The 22,994-nt window shown below is 36.1% G+C and overlaps 1 protein-coding gene and 1 non-coding gene across 2 annotated transcripts in view; one reads left to right on the forward strand and one right to left on the reverse strand.

The window, feature by feature from the left end:
• Positions 1-303: 303 nt before the first annotated feature.
• PARG (poly(ADP-ribose) glycohydrolase) overlaps positions 304-22,994 on the reverse strand; it is a 129,208-nt gene continuing 106,517 nt past the window's right edge. The window contains 4 exon segments of the mRNA XM_032312679.1: positions 304-2,410; positions 3,096-3,226; positions 16,858-16,892; positions 16,894-16,962. Of these exon segments, the coding sequence (XP_032168570.1) occupies positions 2,256-2,410; positions 3,096-3,226; positions 16,858-16,892; positions 16,894-16,962 (390 nt within the window). The 3' untranslated portion in view covers positions 304-2,255.
• TRNAK-CUU lies at positions 20,373-20,445 on the forward strand. The gene has a single exon. It is a non-coding gene; the product is annotated as a tRNA-Lys (tRNA).

Here is a 22,994-nt window from a genome sequence, read left to right on the forward strand (position 1 = left end):
TTAAATAAGGCTCAGAAATTCAGTTTATTTAGAGAATTAGCAAGGAATGTGGCTAGCACTTGAACCCAGTTTGTCTGATTTAAAATCTCATATCCTTTCTATTACTCCACATTGCTTCCTTCAACTCTATGGCATTTGAGTGAGCTAGACAGAAAGTGTAAACCAAGTGAGCTAATTAATCACCTACGAATTCTAAACTAAAATATTGCTTCATGCCTCAACAGATCAAAGGAGGGAGGGTAAACAACATGAAATGAAACAATAAACCCCTAATGGAAGGGAATAAAAAGATGCTGTTAAATGTTTTAGAACAAACAACCGTTAATTAGATGTCTGATTTTATTCCTATTTTTACAGAGGGCATGCCTACTGCCTCAAAAGATGGACATTATTTCTTTTTACATTCCATCTGATTAAACTGTCCCCATCCTGGAATGTACTGGGACAAAGTAGGTGTTTTTATTCTTGGAAAACCCTCAAAAGAGAGAGGCACTCAGGTAATGGCCCAGTCACTAAGCCTCTTCAGCACCAACAGTTAGGTCTTTGCTTCTATGTTCTGGAATATTAGGCTGGGTGGTCTACTTACCTGGATTTAATGATTTCTCTACCACACGAACCATCCTATATTGTTCATGTAATGTTTTAAAGAACTGTTCACTTAGTCTTGGGGCCAGGTAAGTGGAAAAGATATGGAAACAGAAAAAAGGTATGAAATAGAACCATGAATGCTTAACCAAAGCTTAGAATGGGTTGGTACAGAAGGAAAAGACTTTAATATTAGTAGAAATAAAGCCAGACACCTTGGATTTAGAGAGATAATGAAAAATCGTAGTCACTAAGGTAAAGAACTTGGTCAATGACAAATGGATATCATCAAGTGCCAAATTCCATTAACCTCTCAATCTCAACACAAAAAAAGAGATGCAAACATTGGCCATGGTCCCTTTTTTCCCTGCCAATACTGACACAAGGAGTTTGGATCATCTACCAAAATTTCTTATTAGTAGGATTGACCTCCAATAGCATTTTCTGACAGCTGACTATAAACTAGAGCTTCAACAATATAGCTAAGGATTATTTTAGAAATATGAATAAATGCTTCACAATTAAACTCTAATCTCAATGCAGCATCAGCTTTCATTTTTAACCTCCAAAAGACACTATTATATGTTTGATGAGAGTTTAATGGACACAATTATAAATAAATGATTCTAAACAGAGCCCTTGATTAAGCCTACACCTAATCATTTTCCATAACTCCAGTTTTATTTGATTTTATGTGCTTGCACACAGACACACTTAAAGAACATATATTTATATATAAAATATAGATGATATGGGAGTTTCTGACAAATGATTTGTTAATGGAAATTTATTAACTATAACCTTTGAATACCAGAGAAACTTCAATATGTACAAATCAGCATAAGTTCCCAGTTCCTAAACTTTGGTTATATGAATATGCCTCAAGCACCATAGAACAAACAATAATTTTAATTTGAAAAGAAAAAAATACTCAAGAAAAGAAAAATCCTGCAACTCGCTTGTATCTTTTCTTCTTTTTAAAACACCATCTGGGAAACTTATTGTACATTTCCTTCCATCTTAGTTTCCAAAAACGGTATTAATAAAAATTGATCAGGGAAGAAAGGACTGACAAACCACTGTAGATCAAGGTGATATCTCAAAAGAACTGTATCTGGATATTATTCTGTCTGAATTACAAAACTGTCTTAACCTAGGGGATGTGTATTATGTAACATGTATGAAAAAAATCCTCAACTCTTCATTTTCAAAATTCAAAAACTCAAACACAATCATAACAAGGGTTGGGGGTGAAAGGCTTACAGGGAAATCTTTAGCAAACCCAGTTAAAAACTTCCTGGTTTTCAACTTCTTCCCTGGCATCTGCTAGCTGCAGAGGCAATGTGCATAATATATAGGCATCAAAAAAGAGACCTGACAGGCTGAGCATAACCCTTCATGGGATTTCACAGGAAATCTGAGGGGCAAGGAAAGAAAAACTGAAGGATGAAGACTGAAATAGAAAAAAAGGCAAACAAAATATATTTAAGCCTGTGTAAGTGAGGATGGAGGGGGCTTACATGTACAAACTGACAAGTGCCGGTGTGTGGAAGGGATTGCATCCTTGCCCACAAACTGGATTATATACACATTTATATTAAGTTAAGTCAATTCGTATATTACACCTGACAAGTCCAACAGGATGTTTCTGGTGAGAGGTTTCCGGCTCCTCAGGCCCCGGTCCTTTGTCCTGGCTGGTTGGTGGTCTCTGCACAGGACTCAACAGCATGGTATATGAATGGATAAAGTTTGATGTCTGGTCCGGGGGTGGAACAGTTTCTGCATTCTTCATTGTAATACCGGAGCAACAGCTTAAATACTTCTCCTGGAGAGTAAAGGCCAGACCAATATCCACATTAAGGTATACAGATGTATAAAATTACTAAAGAACACTTCACATGTTAATATGTGCTCACTTTTGGCTTTTGAAAATAAAGCATGAATGTCATATTCCTGGAAGGCTTTTATGACATAAAGTTAAAAAAATTTTTTTAAGTACCGTAAAGAAACTACTTATTAGTTCATGACAACAACAGGCTACACATGTACATAAGCCATCTATCATTTTAGGAGTCTGTGGCAACTTTATTTCTACATTCAGCTCCCAGGATACCAAGGCCTTTCACATCCAGCTGAAATACAGCAAATGAATATGCTGTTATGTATGATAAATATGACTCAGAGTGAGGCCTCTTAGACTTGAACTTATCGTCCTATGCCATCCCTCTTTCAGTTTTCTATATGCATAAATGTAAAAATGGATATTAAACTCCAGCTTCTTGGCCTGACTTTAATAAGTTGACATATCCATTCAAGATAGCAGATAAAACTTTGTCAGAAAAAAGATTCTGCAGATGTTGCCCAACTAAGACTCTGTCCACCCTTCTCAAAGTCATGCTTTCCTTTCTTATCCACCATAATCCATCCAGTTTCAGCAAGTGTTTGATTGTCCACCAAGATGGTGGATAGTCTTATCTAGATACCAAGTGTCAAGTCTATTTCCTACTTACCAACAGTTAGTTTCCTTTCAGTAAGGAAAGTGTGCATGCTGTAAATGTCTCTCATCAATTCTGAGTCCCCAAAGGTGAAATAAACCACATCACGCTCAGCTACAGCAGCTGCCAGTATCTGTATTAAGGCTGTATCAAAGAAAAAAAACACACAGCTATATTATGACACTTCCCAATAAGACACCTTCAGTTCTTTCAACCAGCTAAATTATAGCTGCTGTGCCACAGCTTTATTCTGGATTACAGATTTATAAACCAAATATAAGTGTTATTAGAAATGGCAAATACAGATGGGTATTAATCATCTAGTTGTGTGCCTTTTCAGACATGCTCTGAGAATATCATTAAGCCACAGAATTCCACACAAGCACCTTTGTGGGAAAATAAAGGAAGATGCATCCGAGGCAGCACAGTCAAGGCACTAAGGAGGTATTTTCTTCCACTTATATTAATTTGGAACTAAACTTCTTTGCTTGCTTGATTTGATTATTTTGTTTTATTACATAGTCACCAGTCTTTTGTATCACAGGAGTCTCTATGATTTTTCATGAATAATGCACTTGGGAGGTTCTAATGCTCTCATTAACCCTACAGCAAGCATTCTCAAAATGGCTTAGAGCGTACACCTGCATCCTTCCTGTACTCCCACCTCCACCCAATCACTGCAGCATGGAGTCATTGTTACTGAAAACATTGAAAAGTAACTCTGGTATGCAGGAATGGGAAAATCATTGTGAACCACTATCCCCAGAAATCAAAGTTACAAATCTGAAGCCTGAAATATGTTTCCAAAAATTAAGTTCCTTCATAATCTTAATCTAAATGGACATTATTTTTCATTTTTAAAAATTTTTTGAAGACTTTATTATTTTAATTCCAGTGTATTTAATATACAGTGCACAATATAGTGATTCATCAGTTCCATATATTACTCAATGTTCATCAAGATAAGTGGACTCTCAATCCCTTTCATCTGTTTTACTCCCCCCGCCATTCACCTGCCCTATGCTAACCATCTGTTCTCTATAGTTAAGAGTCTGTTGGTTTCTCTCTTTTTTCCCCCTTTGTTCATTTGTTTTGTTTCTTAAATTCCACGAGTGAAATGATATAGTGTCTTTCTTGACAAGCTTATTTTGCTTTGCATTACACTCTCTAGCTCTTTTCATGTTGTTGCAAATGGCAAGATTTCATTCTTTTTTATGGCTGAGTAATATTATACACACATACACACATATGTGGAAAATATATATACCACATCTTCAGCCATTCATCTTTTGATGGACACTTGGGCTGCTTCCATAGTTAGGCTATTATAAATAACACTGCAATAAGCATAAGGGTACATATATCCCTTTGAATTAGTGTTTTCATAGTATGATTACTGGACGATAGGGTAGTTCTATTTTTAATTTTTTGAGGAACCTCCATATTATTTTCTACAGTGGCTACACCACTTTTCATCCCCACCAACAGTGCCAAGAGTGTTTCTTTTATTTCACAGCCTTGCCAACACTTGTTTCTTGAGTTTTTGATTTTAACCATTCTGATAGGTGTAAAATGATTCCTTATTATGGTTTTGATTTTCATTTTCTGATGATGAGGTTTATGTTGAGTATCTTTTTATGTGTCTATCGGCCATTTGTATGTCTTCTTTGGAGAAAAGTCAACAAATTTATTTTAAATAACAATAAAACTGAACATAGGTATAAACTGAAAAAAACAACAAAGGTATAATATCTTTTACTTAATAAAAAGGGAGGTGGGAATAAAACTAAAACATTATGGAGAATAACTTCGGTAAAGTTCTGATTTTGAGAGCGTGTTTTTTTTTTAATTTTATTTTTTAAAAATTTTTATTTATTTATTTGACAGAGATCACAAGTAGGCAGAGAGGCAGGCAGAGAGAGAGAGAAGGAAGCAGGCTCCCTGCTGAGCAGAAAGCCTGAGATGCAGGGCTTGATCACAGGAGCCTGGGATCATGACCTGAGCCAAAGGCAGACGCTTTAACCCACTGAGCCACCCAGGCACCACTTATTTTGAGAGCAGGTTGATACTCTATATATTCAAAAACCAAAAGTAAGAATGGGAATGGAGAAGAACCTATAATTAAATGCAAACAATAACAAATTAGCCTAATTTTATTTCAAAAGAATAACATAACTACACTGAAAGGAAAAGGAAAAATAAAAAGATGAAAGAAAAAAAGAACTAACCCAAGTAACTTATGAGCATAATATATGAGTAATATACTGTCAGTCTTGGGCAAGGAGAAAAGAATTACAAACAAATCCCCAATTTTTTTTACTAGGTTTGCTTACCATAGTAGTTCAGGCAAAACAATTTTGCAATTATTTTAAAATATATTTCAGGATTGAGCAAATGAGTAAAGGTGTTGATACTGTTGGGAGCTGGGGCTCTTATCATAGAAGAGGGGACACACAAGCCTGAATGGGGGAAGAAAAAAATAACTGGGATGGATTGAAATGGAAGGCACTAGTGTATACTCAGAGACTTGTAAAATACATACATTTGTGTTTGTGTGTGTGTATTCTTAGCTTTGTCTGCTAATGTGCTTTGAAAGAAGACACCCCAGCAGCAGTGAGCACATCTAGTGCCCAGATCTTGGTCTCTAATACCATTCCCCCTTTAAAGGAGCTATATTCCTCAGAGAAATGCCTGATTCCATGGTTAGAATAGGACAGGTACAAGATAAGCCCAGGATATCTTGTTATACCAGAAAGTAGAGAAAGTGCTCAGGATATAGGAGCCAGTTTGAAGGAGAGCCCACTAGTCAACTCTGGACAAGCTCAGCACCAAAATATTAAATACAGTAATAAATTACAAACCACTGAAAAAATATGAATTCTTGATAATGTTAATGATTCTTCTCATTGATAACATATAATAGAAAAAAAGAAGGAGGGGCTCTTACTCATAGGAGAAAGTCAAAGACTAAATCAGTAAGGTGGAGGGAGAGATAGCACAGGATAATCCTCTTCTGAAGCCATCATGGTAAAGACTGAATCAGGCAAAAATCACTAAAGGATGCCAAATCTAACGGAAATTTTGTCTTAAAGTGTATTTCCAGATTAGCTACAAGGCAGGGAAAAACTCACTATCCATACAGTGGAGAAATCAAACACCTTGACTGCATAATCAAAATTAACACCACCAATGGAGTCAGATGGCCATCAAGTGCCTCTAGATACTATTATCTATGCAGTACTCTAAGAATGCATAACCTCAACCTAATTATGAGGAAACAGCAGACAAACTCAAGGAACACAGTGTTTTTTAAATACATGTCAATGTCATAAAAGATTAAAAAAGAAAAAAAAGCTATGGAAATACTCCAAATTCAAAAGGAGGCTAAAAGACATAACTAAAGGCAATACCTGACCCTGGACCGTGTATTGGAGGGCAAGAAGGCTATAAATGGTTTTATTACAGTACCTGACAAAACTGGAACATAGGTGATAGAGTAGATAAAACTATTTTATCAATATACATTTATGAGTTTAATAATTATAAAGTGTTTATGTAAGAGAATATTTTATTCTTAGGAAGCACAAACTGGAAGTATGTAGGAAAACAGGTGTAACGTATATAACTTGAGCTCAAAGTGTTCAGAAAAATTGTGCATGTGTGTATTCATATATATGCATGTCCACACATACACACACAGTCGTTTTTCCTTTTATAACTTTTTGTATATTTGAAATTATGTTTAAATAAAAAGTTTTTAAAAATTATGTAAGAAAGAAAAATATATTTAAGTTGGACTAGTAAATTTGATATAGCTGACTATCCCCAAATTTGGAAAATCATCTAAGACATAATACATGTGAGATTCTAAAATACCAAAGTATTCCCTAATTTCCAAACTAATATTTATTGAATATCTACAACATGTGAGGTACCATGACTAGGCCTCATTAATCTTGCAGTGTTGAAAGTAATTAATCTCAAAATAGAGGTAAGTTTTAATTAAAACTGTTCAACCAACTTATGCATATATTAAAGCTTCAGTACACTCAATTTTAAAAGGTTCCTAATTAACCTAAACTACATATAAAAAAGGAAAAACAAATTGTCACTTTCCTCTATCAAGAAGTACCATTTCTTACCTTTTAGTTTGAATGAAAATTTGGCTTTAAATATTTCCTATTAAAAAAGAGAAACCCAAAGAAAAGTCCTTTCAGTTCTATTTCCTCTTTATATACATAAATACAAGATCAGTGGTCATTTGCCACTTATGAAAATGAAGTCTGAATAAAAACATCCAAAATGTATCACCCTAAAGAATATATTTTAAGAAAGCTTCACAGGCCATCTTGTTCCTATGGATAGGCTCTTAGAGCTAAGCTTGGACACAGCTACCAAAAAGAGGTTGGATCGTAGTAAGAGAAACCAATTTACATTACATTTTTTATTTCACATCCATTTCTATTTGGGCTGCAACATTAGCATGTGTCAGGCAGGTTGGGACTGGATACAGGAGACCGGAGTTCAGTCCCACCCATCTGCTAGCTCTCTAGATCCATGACTTTGGCAAAGTCACTTAACTCTCTTGCCTGCATCTTTCCCAGCTATGCTATGAAGGAGTTGGATCAGATGATCCCTAAAGACTCTTTTAGAGTGGAGAATTCCATAATCCCTGCTATAAATTTTTCTCCTTGCACTGGATATTAGACTATAAATACACAAGTGAAATTTCCAGAAATATAAATTAATCTTGACTATACATGTATCAGTAATCACTAACAAAAGATCATTTTAAACAGAACTGTCTTCAGACCTCACTATCTACAACATCCCCAAGATCTTTGCAAATCTAAAGAATTAAGTCTCAGAATTTAGGTGAATCCTCTTGCATCCCAAGTTAGAGGAGAATAAATCACAAATCTAATAGGGTATATGGACTAAGTCCAAGTATGATATAAAAGCATCAAATTCTAACTTTCAGCACAACTAGGTGCCAAAATAATCACTTAAATTAACCTGCAGGGAGTTTGATTTTAATTTTCTTTTTGGCATCAATGTTAAGCTATGAAGAAAATTCAAATAAATATAAATAACACCAAAAAACAATTCACAGTGTCCTCCTGCAACAAATGAGCCAAACTAAAAATGAGTAAAATGATGGATACTCATACCACAGGTGTGGTTTGAGGCCATCAGCATATGATTTTAGTAACAATTGCTAACACTGAGTTCTTACAGCATGCTGAATGGTTCTAGCAGCTTTAAAAGCACAAACTCAAGATTTACAAGAATTAACTCAGTTAATCCTTACAAAAACTGGATATGGTACATATTAGTATCATCTCCATTTTGAAAATAAGGCAAAATAGGTATCAAAGGGTTAAATAATTCATCTAGGGTTAAAGGCCAGAAAGCAGTGGAGCTGAGGTTTGAACCCTAGCTGAGGTTTGAACCCCCATGACTTAAGGACATGCTCCCTCACTCACTATTCTACAAAGCTATCATGGCCAAGTTATTCTGCTCTACTCCAAGCAAATATACCTCATGCCAGCAGATGAATTTCCTCAAGTTGTTTATATTATTTAAATGCCTGCTGGCAAAAAGACCCAACAGTATAGATTTGAAAGTATAACTCATGCCGTTCTAATGAAACTCAAGGTGTTTTGTGACCTCTTACACCCTGGTTACTCTAAAAGCTCAAGGCTTTTTGCTCACTCCTCTCAGCCAACTCTTACTCTGTAACTAGTCTTGTCCTCTGGCAAAAAAAACTGTGGTTTTTTTGGTTTGTTTGTTTGTTTAAGATTTTATTTATTTATTTGTCAGAGAGAGAGAGAGAGAGAGAGAGTGAGCACAGGCAGAGTGGCAGGCAGAGACAGAGAGAGAAGCAAGCTCCCTGCCAAGCAAGAAGCCTGATGTGGGACTCGATCCCAGAGCACTGGGATCATGAACTGAGCCGAAGGCAGCCACTTAACCAACAGAGCCACCCAGGTGTCCCTGGCTACTGGTTTTTAATCAACACCACCTGTAGCTGCTTCCAAGCCCCCAAATTACTAAAGCCTCCATCTATAATCCTTTCACCTTCTTAAAAAAAAAGAAAAAAAAATATTTTTTTATTTATTTGAGAGAGAGAGAGAGTTGGGGGAAGGGCAGAAGCAATCTTCAAGCAGACTCTGCTGAACCGTGAAGTCCAACCTGGAACTTGATCCCCACAACCCTGAGGTCACAACCTGAGCCAAAACAAACAGTTAAGTAGACACTTAACTGACTAAGCCACCCAGGTGTCCTGATCCTTTCACTTGCTTTAAATGTACTCTCTCTTTAAGAATTCAACCATCTCCAAAATGGCAAATCCCAAATCCAGATCCAGATCCAGAATTTGTGGCCAAGAAAGATTAAACAGCAACAGTGCAGACACTGGACTCATGGGCATCAATCCTGGTTTGTATCCTAACACTGCTGCATGCCATCCTTGTGACCTTGGGCTAGATACTTACCTCTCTATGCCTTGGTTGTTTCACCTACAAAGATAAAAATAAAACTTACCTAATACATTGTTATGAGCTAATACATGTAAGGAAAGCACTTTGTACAATTTCTGGAACACACAATGCATGCAACATGCTCTCAACTAACAACAACAATAATGAAAATATACTGATTTTTGAGAAAGGGCAAATGTGAATTTTGGTTCTGACATTTATTAGCTCTCTCTCTTTGGGCAGGTTTATTAGCCTCTCTTTGAACCTTGGTTTCCTCACCTTAAAAATGTGGCTACAAATTGGAGGGTAACTATGCAAACTAAAGGAGAAAATAAGTCTTTCTTAAACCCAGATGATCATTAGTAATCCACAGGCAGTTAAAATTTCCCAAAGCCATTTCCCAGATCCACTAACTAAGGCAGCATCTCCAGGGTTCTGATGACCATTCCACTCACTCTAGACACCTTGAATGCATTACCATTTACAAGACCCCATTCTAGGCACTGGGCCCACAGAAGAGGACAATGTGAAAGTGTTAAGGAAGGAATATTCTTACTCAAATGTGTAAGAGCAAGGCTGAGAGAGAAATAGAGTGTGATGTGTTCTGACAGAAGTAAGCAAAGTGATAAGGAGCCTGTGGTAAGACAAAGTGAACTGAACTGGCCCATACTTCTATTATACCCTTTCATTTTTTTATTGATAGGCTTCTATAATTTCAGAGAATTTTTCATTTAATATAAATATGCAATAAAAATCAACTGAAAAACTTCTTAATCTCACAAGGGATGTATCCCGTGTTTACGGACTTCCTGGCTACAATGATTTGGTCCAACAGATGGAAAAGTGACCTAGAGTATTTCCATAACATTTTAATTTTTAAAAGATTTTATTTATGTATTTGAGAGTGAGCGAGAGAGCTCAGGAGCTGGTGGGGAAGGGTAGAGGGTGAAGCAGACCCCTCACTGAGTGCAGAGCCTGATGCGGGACTTGATTCCAGGATCCTGGGATCATGACCTAAACTGAAGGCAGACACTTAACCAACCGAGTCACCCAGGTGCCCCTCCATAAAATTTTTAATGAAGGAGTTCTCCTTCCTTCTAGGGTCACTCAAATATAGTACTATAAGCCTGTGACTTTTGGTCCCCAGCTCCTGCCATCTCACCCACATCTGCTAGTAAGCCCCATTCAGGCTTAAGTGACTACGTAGATTAGTGTCTGTTAAAACTAAGAATCCTACTATAGAACTTTGTTTCAGTGTTGGTGAGTTGGAGATAGGTGGTGGGAGAGGAATGGGATCTTTGTGGAACAGTTAACACTAGAGTGGAGTCTTAAAGGAACATAGGGAATTAACCAGACAATAACAGGCAATTTCAGAAAAATGTGCAAAACCTTAAATTAATGAAAGGCACAAAGGGTCATTGAATAAGTTATTGTTAAAGAGAAATTCATTGAGCATATTTTATTTGTAAATCACTTTTAGGTAGTGAAGGTAGGGAATGGTGATAGACAAGAAAATACATGGGATTATAACATCAAGATACATTCTAATTACAGAAAACTAACAATGGCATAATTTTCCCAAGTCAGGTAACATAGTACTGAAAAGGTATAAAAAATAAATACTGAAGGAAATGGAAGGGGGAATTGGCAAAAATATAAAAGAAAGACCTTTAGAGTACCACTCAATCCCTTCACAAAGCAAGCAGTCAAAATTAGAGGGATACAGAGTGTGATCTAATAAGTAATCAGGGTAGAATCTAATAGACCTAGAATAGTCCTACACCCTTCAGAGACATCTCTTCACATGCTAATATAGTATCTGCAACAACTGACTGTTAGGTCACCAAGAGAAGCTCAAAAAACTCCAAAAAGTAGAAATAATACTATCTATACTCTTTGATGATAATGTAATACAATTTACAAATAAAAGGTAAAAGAAACCATTTTGTTTTTAAACTGACCATTTCAAAATGGTTTTAAATTATCTCCAAAAATTCTCATGGGTGTCTGGTGGTACACGTAAGGCAGAAGCCCTTTTCACAGTCTCTACTGAGATAGGATGAATAAAGCTGCAAAAGGAAGTTGCTTCCATCCTAACAATGAAAAAAGGCCAAGTAATTCAAAAAATAATTTTTTCCTGAGTCTACCAGAGAGTTGCATTGTTGCAAGGTAACCAAAGTATGGCAACCCCCTCCAAGAAGATATGAAGCACATAAACTACTATCTTTGAAAGAGCATAGGAGACAGAGGTGACCCCCATACAAATGGGTAAGAATAAATCAACTAAAACTTTAATATAATTTTAAAAGCCAAGGGTAGACTGGGGGGGGGGGTTACTCTGGAATAAGCAGGAGCCCCAGAAATAAAGAGAGTTCATACTCACTCAAAAGCTTTTTTCCATAGGCCTTTACAAGCTGCTCAGAAAGATGAGGGGCCAGGCAGGAGAACAGAGAAAGCCCATGTGGTAGCACAGGCATGCAAGAAATGACTGGCCGCCGGTGGGGGACAGGCGCCAAGTCCCTCCCTCTTCCCCAGATCCCTTCTTTCCCACCCTCTGGCTCTAAAATCCACTGGCCGGAAGTTGTTAGTAAATGTCTGTTGAATTAATGAATATATGAAAAATATTATATTAACAGTTGTCAGCAGAATGTACAATGAAAAGTACAATGAAAAAGGTTCAAAATTAAATTGTTGTAAATGTTAACACTCATGTACAGTTAGGCAGCAAGCATATTAACAAATATTTAGCCTTATTGCTAATAAAAGAAACACCAGTTTAAGTTTAAATGCTGATGTTCTCACTCTATGATTTGTTTTTGTTTTTGTTTTTGTTTTTGTTTTTTTTTAAGATTTTACTTATTTATTTGACAAAGAGAGAGATCACAAGTAGGCGGAGAGTCAGGCAGAGAGAGAGAGAGAGAGAAGCAGGCTCCCGCTGAGCAAAGAGCCCGATGTGGGGCTCGATCCCAGGACACTGAGATCATGACCTGAGCCAAAGGCAGCGGCTTAATCCACTGAGCCACCCAGGCGCCCCATTGTTTTTGTTTTTTTTTTAAAGATTTTATTTATTTATTTGACAGAGAGAGATTACAAGTAGGCAGAGAGGCAGGCAGAGAGAGAGAGGAGGAAGCAGGCTCCCTGCCGAGCAGAGAGCCCTATGCGGGACTCGATCCCAGGACCCTGAGATCATGACCTGAGCCGAAGGCAGCGGCTTAACCCACTGAGCCACCCAGGCGCCCTTTTTTTGTTTGCTTTAACTATCCTTCCTTCCTTCTTTCTCTTGTAAGGTAGGGATAGCATCTGATGGTTCAAAGAGTCTTCCTGGTAGGTTTGGTAAGACCTAGGCACAGATAAAGTTGGCCAGTCGAGGAAAGAGTTAATATTGGCCCTGTTTTTATCTGCTCTAAGAGAGTTTTAGTTTTCCAATCTTGTATTCATCTACTGATACTCTGAACTGGGACCATAGCCTCTTGATTCTTTCCTATGCATCTGCTTTATCTCCCTAATATTGAGTCATTAGCAAACATTCTTTTTCTTGGTACTCTCTTCTTTAGGATTCATCTAGGATGTAAATCCCCCCTTGCTCATGTCTATGTGACTAATGAAAAGGTGAGCTTGTAAAAAGAAGGGCTTACACTATCCTGATGGCTGACTTTTTACAAAATTGAGATATAACTGATATAATAAAATTGTATTAGTTTCCAGGTATACAATATATGATTTGATATTTATATATACTGAGAAATGATCACCACCAAAAGTAGTTAACACCCATCATCACACATAGTTAACCAAATTCTTTTCTTATGATGAAAACTTTCAAGATCTACTCTACTAGCAACTTTCCAATATGCAATAGTTATTCACTATAGTCACCATGTTATACATTACATCCCCATTATTTATTCATTTTATAACTGTTAGTTTGTACATTCTGACCCCCTTTACCCGGCCCCAACCCCACCTCTGGAAACCTGTTCTCTGTATCTATGGCCTAGAGTTTTGTTTTAACATCCCATACATAAGTGAGACATACAGTGGTTTGACTTCCTCTGCCTCATTCATTTCACTTAGCGTAAAAATGCCTCCAAGGCCCGTCCATGTTGTCAGAACACTTCTGATAAAACTCTTTGTTACAAAAACAATATATGCTTTCAACAGAAAAAATACAAATAAAACAAAATCATCTGAATCACTCACTGAGAGACAAACCATGGTTAATCTTTGCACATAAATGGATTAAACACAGAAAATCTCAAATTTGTGTGATACTTATTTCCCCCTGCTTTGGCAGTATTCCAAAAAAAACATTTCCATGTCAGCAGTTTATTTCTGCAACAGTTAAAATGTCTGCATAATATTTCATTACATAGATGTACCATAATATCTTTCTTTCCAAAATCAATATTAGCAAATAATTCCCCACTAAAGAATAAATAACTACTTCAATTTTTAAATGATTATTCAAATTCATGAAGAGGAGGGAGTTGTCAAAAAGTCACTCTAAAGTATAAGTCTCAATACTTGAGAAAATGAAATACATAATGAAAATCTTTGAATGCTATGCTTGATCTCACCAGGGGAAACAAAACTATAATCTGAGAAAAAGATTTTTTATGCCATAAGGAAAAGAAAGGAAACAAACTCATTTATAAAGCTTCTCAAATTGTCCATCACAAATGACCAAGGCTTATGGCAGACCTGGTGTTTTGGATTGATGATATGAATCTACTCATTCATTTTACTTAAGGGAAAAACAGAAAAAAAGTGTCTGTCATAAGATCAATAAGCCTAGAGCAAAAAACAGGTTTCTCAAACAAACTGAGGATGATAAAGGATTTCATAAAGTCAGAAATTCTTTCTTCTATAGATTTTCAAAACAACTGAAAATAATAACATGTAGTTTTGTTTCTGAATATGAAAAAAGTATGGGGAAGGAAATCTTTAGAATGAAGAAACAGAAAAGATTTTTCTAAACATGCCACAAATATGTGAACACATAAAAATTAACTCCACATGACAAGAACCTAATAGGCTGAAATAAATGAAAAAACCTGAGAAAAACACCTGCAACATGATAATTAACATTTTTTAATATACAAAGTTATTAATATTAATAGTCAATGAAAAGTCAAAACTATTCCCAAAGAGCTAAGTGAACAGAAGAGTGAAAAAGCAATTCACAAAGCAAATAAAAATGGGCACTATATGTATGAAAAATGTTAAACCTCAGAGAAATTTTAAAAGTTGACAAAATCCCATATTGGTAAAGCTTCTTATATAAGGAAGATAGTATAAATTGACATGGCTTTTCAGAAGAACAATCTGCAACAAGTAATCAAAATATAAAGATATATATGGGCCTTTGAGTCATTGATCTCGCTTATAGGAATTAATCCTACAAAAATAATGATATGTAACATATATTTATATATTGCAGTATTGCTTATAAGATAAAATAAACCAACTGTATATAAATGGGAGAACCAATGAAATAAATTATGGTACACAGAGGTACATACAACAGAATGCTATGTAGCTATTAAAAATGTTGACAGTACATTTACATTTGTTGGTGTTGAAAGAAATCCATTAGACTGTAGGGTTTTCAAAAAGAAGAGTTTAGAGCATAGACAGTATGGTGTGATGTTATTAATGTCAAATGGTTACACAGATTGTTACACAGAAATGTCTTCTGAAAGGATGGTCACCAGATGCTAACAATGAATTCTGATGATTTTTACATACTTCATAATATTTTTCTCGATTAAAAAAATAGTAAATGTGTCACTTTTACAAAAGTAACATTCATAAATTATGACAGACTCAACTGTTTTATTCCCAGCGAAACAGATTTTATCTGTATCTAGGCTGGCTATCAAGTCTAGCTGGTTGTTTTATGTTTGCTTTGTTTTCTTGTTACTTTAATAACTGTAGTGTCACAAAGAATTTCAAAAACCTCTGGAATTTTCAGAATGATACTGTCTTTGTTATGCTAAGGAAGTGACTCTGAGAGGGCCCTGAGAGAGCTTAAGTTTGGGATTTTCAGCCATTGACCTCCAGGGAGTGGAAGGAGGCTGAAATTGAGTTCAGTGATGTGGCCAATGATTTTATCAATGATGCCTACATAATGAAGCCCCAGTGAAAACGTCCAGACATCAAAGGTCAGTGGAGCCTCCAGGTTAACAAACATATTAATGTGTGAGGACGGTGATATGCCCTGACACCACAGAGAGAAGGCATGGAAACTCTGTATTCCCTCCCAGATCTCACTCACCCTGTTACCATAAAACTGTAGTAGCACCTTCCCTGAGCTCTCGGAGTTATTCCAGTAAATTATCAAACCCAAAGGGGGTTGTAAGAACCTCTTAGATTAATAGGCAGGTGGTCAGAGGTATAGGTAGCCTGGGACACCTTGCCCCATACTTGTGGCTAGAGTCTGAAGTAGGGGTGGTCTTATGGAGGACTCTGCCCTTAACCTGTTGGATTTGTCCTAACCTCCAGGTAGTTAATGGCAGGATTATATTGCAGCACATCTAGCTGGTATCAGATCAGTCAGGCTGACACAGAATAGTAACACTTCCTAAGTAATGATATAATACTATTTTCTGTAACTAGTACTTTTCAGAGTTAAGAAAAATGTCATAATTTGCTAAATGGCCAATAGTTTTGTTGATCAGATTTTGTGATATTTTTATCATAAACAATAAAATAAAAGAAATGTTCATCTTTCTTGGGTATCCAAATGGCTCCTCAAATATGTTATTCATGCAGCTCTCCTAAGCTATACTCCCACACATGTGTACCTTTACTCACTACTATACTACATTTGTCTATGCCTCTCCCATATACTGTGAATTTCAAAGCAAGGACTACATCTTACTCACTTTTGTACTCTCAGTCTACCACAACAGATGCCTCTTAAGTTTGGTGAATGCATGAGTCAACAAAATAGTTCTGTCCATCAAAATCACTTCTGCCAAGGAAGGTGCTTAATGGGTGCTTTGGTTTGAAACTTCATAGTCATTTTGGACTCTTCCGTATCTCTATAAAACTAAATACTGTGTCTTATAGATCAAAGAGATAAGTGACTTCTGCAGGAAAATAGTAAATAAAAATAAGAATTCCTTTAAACATGATAAGGAAAAAAAGAGGATGATGTCAAATATTGTTTTTCTCTTCTCTTTGATCTTTGCGGTCTCTTATTACAATAGAACATTAGAAATGCCAGTTTGAAGGACTAACTTTCTCCCTAGTCACAATGCTATTAGCCTTCTTAAAACAACTTATTACTCACCTTTAATCTAGCGTCACCACCAAAGGCACCACAGCCCCCAGTTTCCCGTGGCCACTGCAGAAAGATTCTCTGAAGAAACTCCAGGACGGAGAAATCCACAGTAAGCCTGCAGGGATAAAAGAGAATATCACAACATGTGAGTGACTAGACACTAACAGTATTTCTGGCTGATGTACTAGGATCAGTAGCTACTATCAAGTTTATGTCCATTCCCTTTCTCCCTCCCCTTCTCTCCCTCCTTTCTTTCTCTCTTTTGGGGCCAAGGTAGAGGGAAAAGCATAAAATCCTGGGATTATACAAGAAGAGAGTAAGAAATGATCAATTCTAGTATTTATTTCTTTTGATGCTAGACAAATCAAAGCCTTTAAACTAATACAGGTCTCAGTTTATCTTAATCAAACAAATATAAATGGATATATCAGCGATATTCAAGAACTGATGGGACCCAAATTACAAACTACCAGGAACTAAAGGGAAGAAAGGCACTTAACACATTTCTTTATTTGAAGGCTTCTGATCACCCCTTTTTTTCCATTATGCTTCCTCAGTGCTCACTTTGAATTACTGGGACTAGATTAGAAACTGTGATTAGCTTTTAAATGTACTTCCTGCCACTGAAATGCTTGATAATGAGCAAACAATTAATTGTATATAATAAAAGGGATTCCTACATCTGGTTATACAATAACCTTTAAGATCCCCTCCAGCTCTAAGATTCTCTTGTTTCATAGCTCTGTTTTAAGCAAGAATATTTTAAAACTTGCTAGTCACCTGAGAAAAGTACAATATATCCTAAGGATGCTGGCTAAGTATTAATTAGAGAAACAGCTAATTTTGTATATGAGAAGACTGCAGTTTAAGGTCCCAGAGTTTTTGTTTTCCATTCTTTACTGTCAGCCCAGTTGGTTTTTCTGCCTCCTAAGAGTTCTTAGTTTTCTGAAACTATCAGACTATATTAAAAAGTTTAATATAATAGCAAAGCAAATCTCCCCTGGGTTCTCTTGAGTACGATACAAAGCCTAAAATACAGCTTACATATAATAGTAAATAAAATAAAAAGAATGATGTGTGACAAATATTCCCAGAGAAAAACCAAGAATAAAGAAAGATGCTTCCATGAAACCCACACATAGAATATAGTAAATTGCTTTCTGAAGTTTCCACTAAGGTATAAAAATTTATTTTACACACTGTCTGGATAGATTAACAAGGCTATTCCTTCCACCCCCTCCTGGGCTGTAAATCCTGACAGATATTAATTATAAGTTGGTACCAGACCATTATTCAACGCTGTGATACAGAGCTTACAGTAGAACTCACAAATTACCTGTGTAATCAGATGCATGGAGCTTCTAAAAGTCTCTTTCAGATCAAAAATATCAAAGAGCTCAATTTTTTTTCATCAGGTTCTTAAAAAATATAGAGTTTCTGTCTTTATGCCAACAAGGGAGAAAACAAACTCTGTCAGAATAGACATAACTTTGCCTCTTGGTTTGTTATCAAATTCTCCTTAACAGGCCTACACGAAGAAGATGATTTCTTAGCCTCCTGTTGGGGCTGCCTCTCTTTTATACTGTCAGAATGGCTTTAGTCTCTTCCTACTGCCATCTCTGTATCTGGGCTGACATCTTTAATGAGCAAACATAGCTTGGTGAAACTAGAGCCTAACAGAGAACTTGAAATATTTATATTATTAGGAGAAAAATCTAATCTAAAGGGCTAATCAACTGTACTAAAACAAACAAACAAACAAAAACCAAACCACACAAAAAAACCCCTCCACAACTACCTTGAAAAATGCCATAACAAAAACAAAATATAAAACTGACATTAATTGCATTTGGTGTTTTGATCAAAACGAATCCAAACTTTAAAAAAGTTAACCAGAAATTAAATGATATACAACAACTATAAAGTAATTGGGTATAAAGAATAACTGTTTATAATCATTAAATACAAAATTATTTTATCCTGTTTAAACCAAGCATTTTTAAGGTCAGAAATAAGAGACAGGCAGCAAGCTCCTCTGAGTCCTCTTTAGAGAGACAACCTATGTTTCTCCCTCCTACAGTAAGGAGGGATCCCTCAAATGCTGGAGACCAGAACACGGTCACTAATCAAGAATTATTTCCTTTTACAACAGCAATGGAACCCTTTATTAAAAAATAAAATTCAGATATGGATAGAGACCTCAAAAGGGTTGCCAAGTTCTTACTTCATGGGGAAAGGTACTAGGAGTTCTCAAGAGCTCCATGCTGGCAACAAATAACATTTTTTCCCCCCACACTCACAGCCAGATCACCTGAGGAGATTAATCAGAGCAGTAAGAAGAAAAAGCCAGCTCAAACTCTATAGTCACATCCTGACCTGACATTCACCAATGACAGAGCTTTTTTTTTTTTTTTTTACTAATAAACAACTTTAAGGGGAAAAGGGGAAGCATTCATATCTTGGATAATAAGTAGAGGATACCAATGAACAGTTATCTCTCAGAATGAATTTTGATGGGAAAAGAAGAAAGGGAAGATAAAGGTATTTCTGGAGTCCTGAAGGTACAAAGGGGAGCTTTGAAAAGCAAGAGACAGAAGAAGAAAACACTGGTATCTAGAGTTACAAACTAGAGCCCAGCTGGGAAATAATGAGATAAAGACAGAAATGTAGGACAGAAGCAAAGAAAGGTGAAAAATAAAACAAACTAACAAAAAACAAAAAACAACAAAAAAACCAGTTGTAAAAACCTACAGGCCCAGAAGAGGATCCAAGAAATAGATGGTACTCCCAGAAATATTGGTCACAAATACCGAGGCACACACACACATAAACACAGGCACACTGAAGTAAGAACTTAGGCTTCAACACCAAGGTTAGCAGGCCCAATAGATATAATTAAACTATCTTTCATTATAATATAAACAGTTTATACTGTTTGCTAGATTAATAATTTAACAATTATTGCTCCTAAGAGTTGTTTACTTGAAGACAAACCTACCACCACCTGTCTAACTTTTTTTTTTTTTAAGATTTATTTATTTGACAGAGAGAGAGATCACAGCGGCAGAGAGGCAGGCAGAGAGAGAGAGAGAGGAGGAAGCAGGCCTCCTACTGAGCAGAGAGCCCGACATGGGGCTCGATCCCAGGACCCTGGGATCATGACCTAAGCCAAAGGGAGAGGGTTAACCCATTGAGCCACCCAGGCGCCCCGCCACCTGTCTAACTTAAACATAGTTGGTACCAATACTGATTGTCTGAGATCTTAGAATACTATGATTTCTTAAAAACAAACATAACATTTAAAATCATTAATAATCTTTTGGAAAAGGGGCACCTGTGTGCCTTAGTCAGTTGACTGGCTGGCTTTTGAAGTCAACCCAGGTCATGATCTTGGGGTCCTGAGATGGAGCCCCGGGTAAGGTTCTACACTCAGCAGGGCATCTGCTTGAGGATTTTTTTAAAAAGAATCTTTGGAAGAAAATAAAGTAATATTAATCAAGAGTCTTAAAATATCCTTAGAGGGGTACCTGGCTGGCTCAGTTGGTAGAGCATGTGACTCTTGATCTCAGGGTTGTGAGTTCAAGCCCCACGCTGGGCGTGGAACCTACTTAAAAAAAAAAAATATTATCGGGGCACCTGGGTGGCTCAATGGGTTAAGCCTCTGCCTTCGACTCAGTTCATGACCTTAGGGTCCTGGGATCGAGCCCTACACTGGGCTCTCTTCTCAGCAGGGGGCCTGCTTCTACCCCTCTCTTTCTCTGTCTGCCTCTCTGTCTACTTGTGATCTCTCTAATAAATAAATAAAATCTTAAAAAAAAATGAGCCTCTTGGATATTTCAAAAAATATTATTCTTAGATTAAATAATAACAATTTTGCAAATTTCTTTTGTTATTTGATTAAATAACAAAGAGGTTTATTACTACATTATGGATAATGACAGAAACTTAGGAACACCTAATTGTTCAAAAATAGTAGTTTAATCATCCTACCATCAATCCTACCAGTTTTATGGACATAAAACATATTATGAAGATATTAGGGAATATGAAAAATATTTACAATATATTGATAAACAGGTAAAATACAAAGTTATAGATAACTTTTAAACACATTCTTATGAAACTAAATATTCATGTGGAATGACCTATAACAATGAAAACAACTTTTTGAAAGGTAGGATCATGGGTGACTTTTTTTTTTTCTCTTTAAAATAACTGCAACACTAGTAAACTGACTTTGCTTTTATTTAAAATGAAAGAATTATGCAGACCTTAGTTTCCTTGTGTGTGAAATCAAAGATTGGATTAGGTATACCTATTGTTATTCTGATTCTACATATTCAGAGACTGAAGGAAAAATTCACTAAAAATGACACATTTTGGGCTAATATTCCTGAAAAGTAGTGACACATAGTTGACCCTTGATCACAATGGGTTTAAACTGCATGGTCCACTTAAATGCAGGGGTTTTTCTGGATAAATACAGTATAGTACTGTAAATCTATTTCTCTTATGATTTTCTTAACATTTTCTTTAGCTTAAGAATACAGTATATATAATACATAAAATATACAAACTACGTGTTAATCAACTGTTTATGTTGTCAATAAGGCCTCCAGTCAATAGTAGGCTATTAATAGTTAAGTTCTGGGGGAGTTCAGAGTTACACGTAGATTTCTGACCATGCAGACGGTTGGCATCTCTGATCTCCAAGTTGTTCAAGAGTCAACTGTACTTTAAGAAAATGTAAATGATCAGATGTTGAATTCCTCCTCCATTCTAACACTCTCACAACTAACTGAGCTATTATCAGCTACTCTATGTGTTAAACTCCTTAGAAAAGAAATACCAGCAGCTATTATTGAATCAAGATCTGGTTTAATAACAACCTCTTTCCAAATTTGTTAATGGGTAATACCAAAAACATCAAGAAATCAATTTAAAAAGGGTAAATGGTGATTTCATGTTGAGATGGTCAGTTTGCTTAATCAATTTCTGATCCAGAAGCCTCTCTGAAATATATTCATTACGTAATCTTACTTGTACGAGTCTAACATGGTTAAATACAACTTTTCACAGATGATTTCTTTCTTCCCTTGCTGAGCTATTTGCCACTTTTGCAAGCTGGAGTCATAAATCTTCCCAACTGCAAAGATAATTCTCCTCTAGAATGTCACCCAGCTGATCTCTCAGAGGATTAAACATTGCTTCACAATACCAGTTAGATAAAAAGGTGACCGATTCTTCCTTTTAAAAACCAACTCTGTTTGCAGGGTCACGATGTGGGTCCAATAGGACAGGTGAAACCTGGACAGAGCAGACTGTTTCCAGAGAGAATAAAACACTTTGTGGGATTGCCCTTTCAATTATTATCAGATGACTAATACCTAAAAGTAGCAAACAAGCCCCTAGAGTTCAGAGATCCACACTGAATTCTGATGGTGAAAACTGGTCTTATGCTCTCTTACTTCCTAGAAAAAAATGAGTTTTTCTATTCCTGCTCAGTTTCTCTCTGGCATGAAAAAAGTAGAATTGTTTATGTCATCTCTAAAAGCATTTTTAATATATGACTTCTGCTTTAAAACCTAAGTTTACACAACAGTGAGATATAAATATTTAACTTAAATTCTCTCCAAGTTGTGGGGTCAGTTTATGTAATACTCCCTGTTGCTGTACTAAAATTCATACTCTATTTAATAGGTAAATGTAACCAAATAAATGATGGAATGCTTTTATTGAGACCCAAAGTTAATCTGGATTTGGATTAGTTCTCTAAGTTGTTGATGACATTAACAAAATTATTTATTGCTTTCTGCTTTTTCAAAAGGAAGAATTAGGAAACTAATTCTCAGCTATAAAAGCAAATGTTTTGAATTTGGTCATGAATGAAAGAAACATACATTTGTCAAGTGGCTTCTCATGGTGCCAGGCCCTGAGCTAGGTGCTTTCTCAATATTTGCCCATATGCTGATGGGCTACTCTACACCTACGGTATTTCCTTGTCTTATGGGAATTTAATAAATAGGTTGGGGGGAAAGTCCTCAAATTTCCTTAAAAAGTGTATCAAACAGAATAGGATATTGAGAAAAGCAATCACTGGAGACCTGCTCACAGTATAGGATTGTGATTAAAAGAAAAGAGGTAACC

This window comes from Mustela erminea, chromosome 14, assembly GCF_009829155.1.
Source record: "Mustela erminea isolate mMusErm1 chromosome 14, mMusErm1.Pri, whole genome shotgun sequence".
Taxonomy (NCBI): Eukaryota; Metazoa; Chordata; class Mammalia; order Carnivora; family Mustelidae; genus Mustela; species Mustela erminea.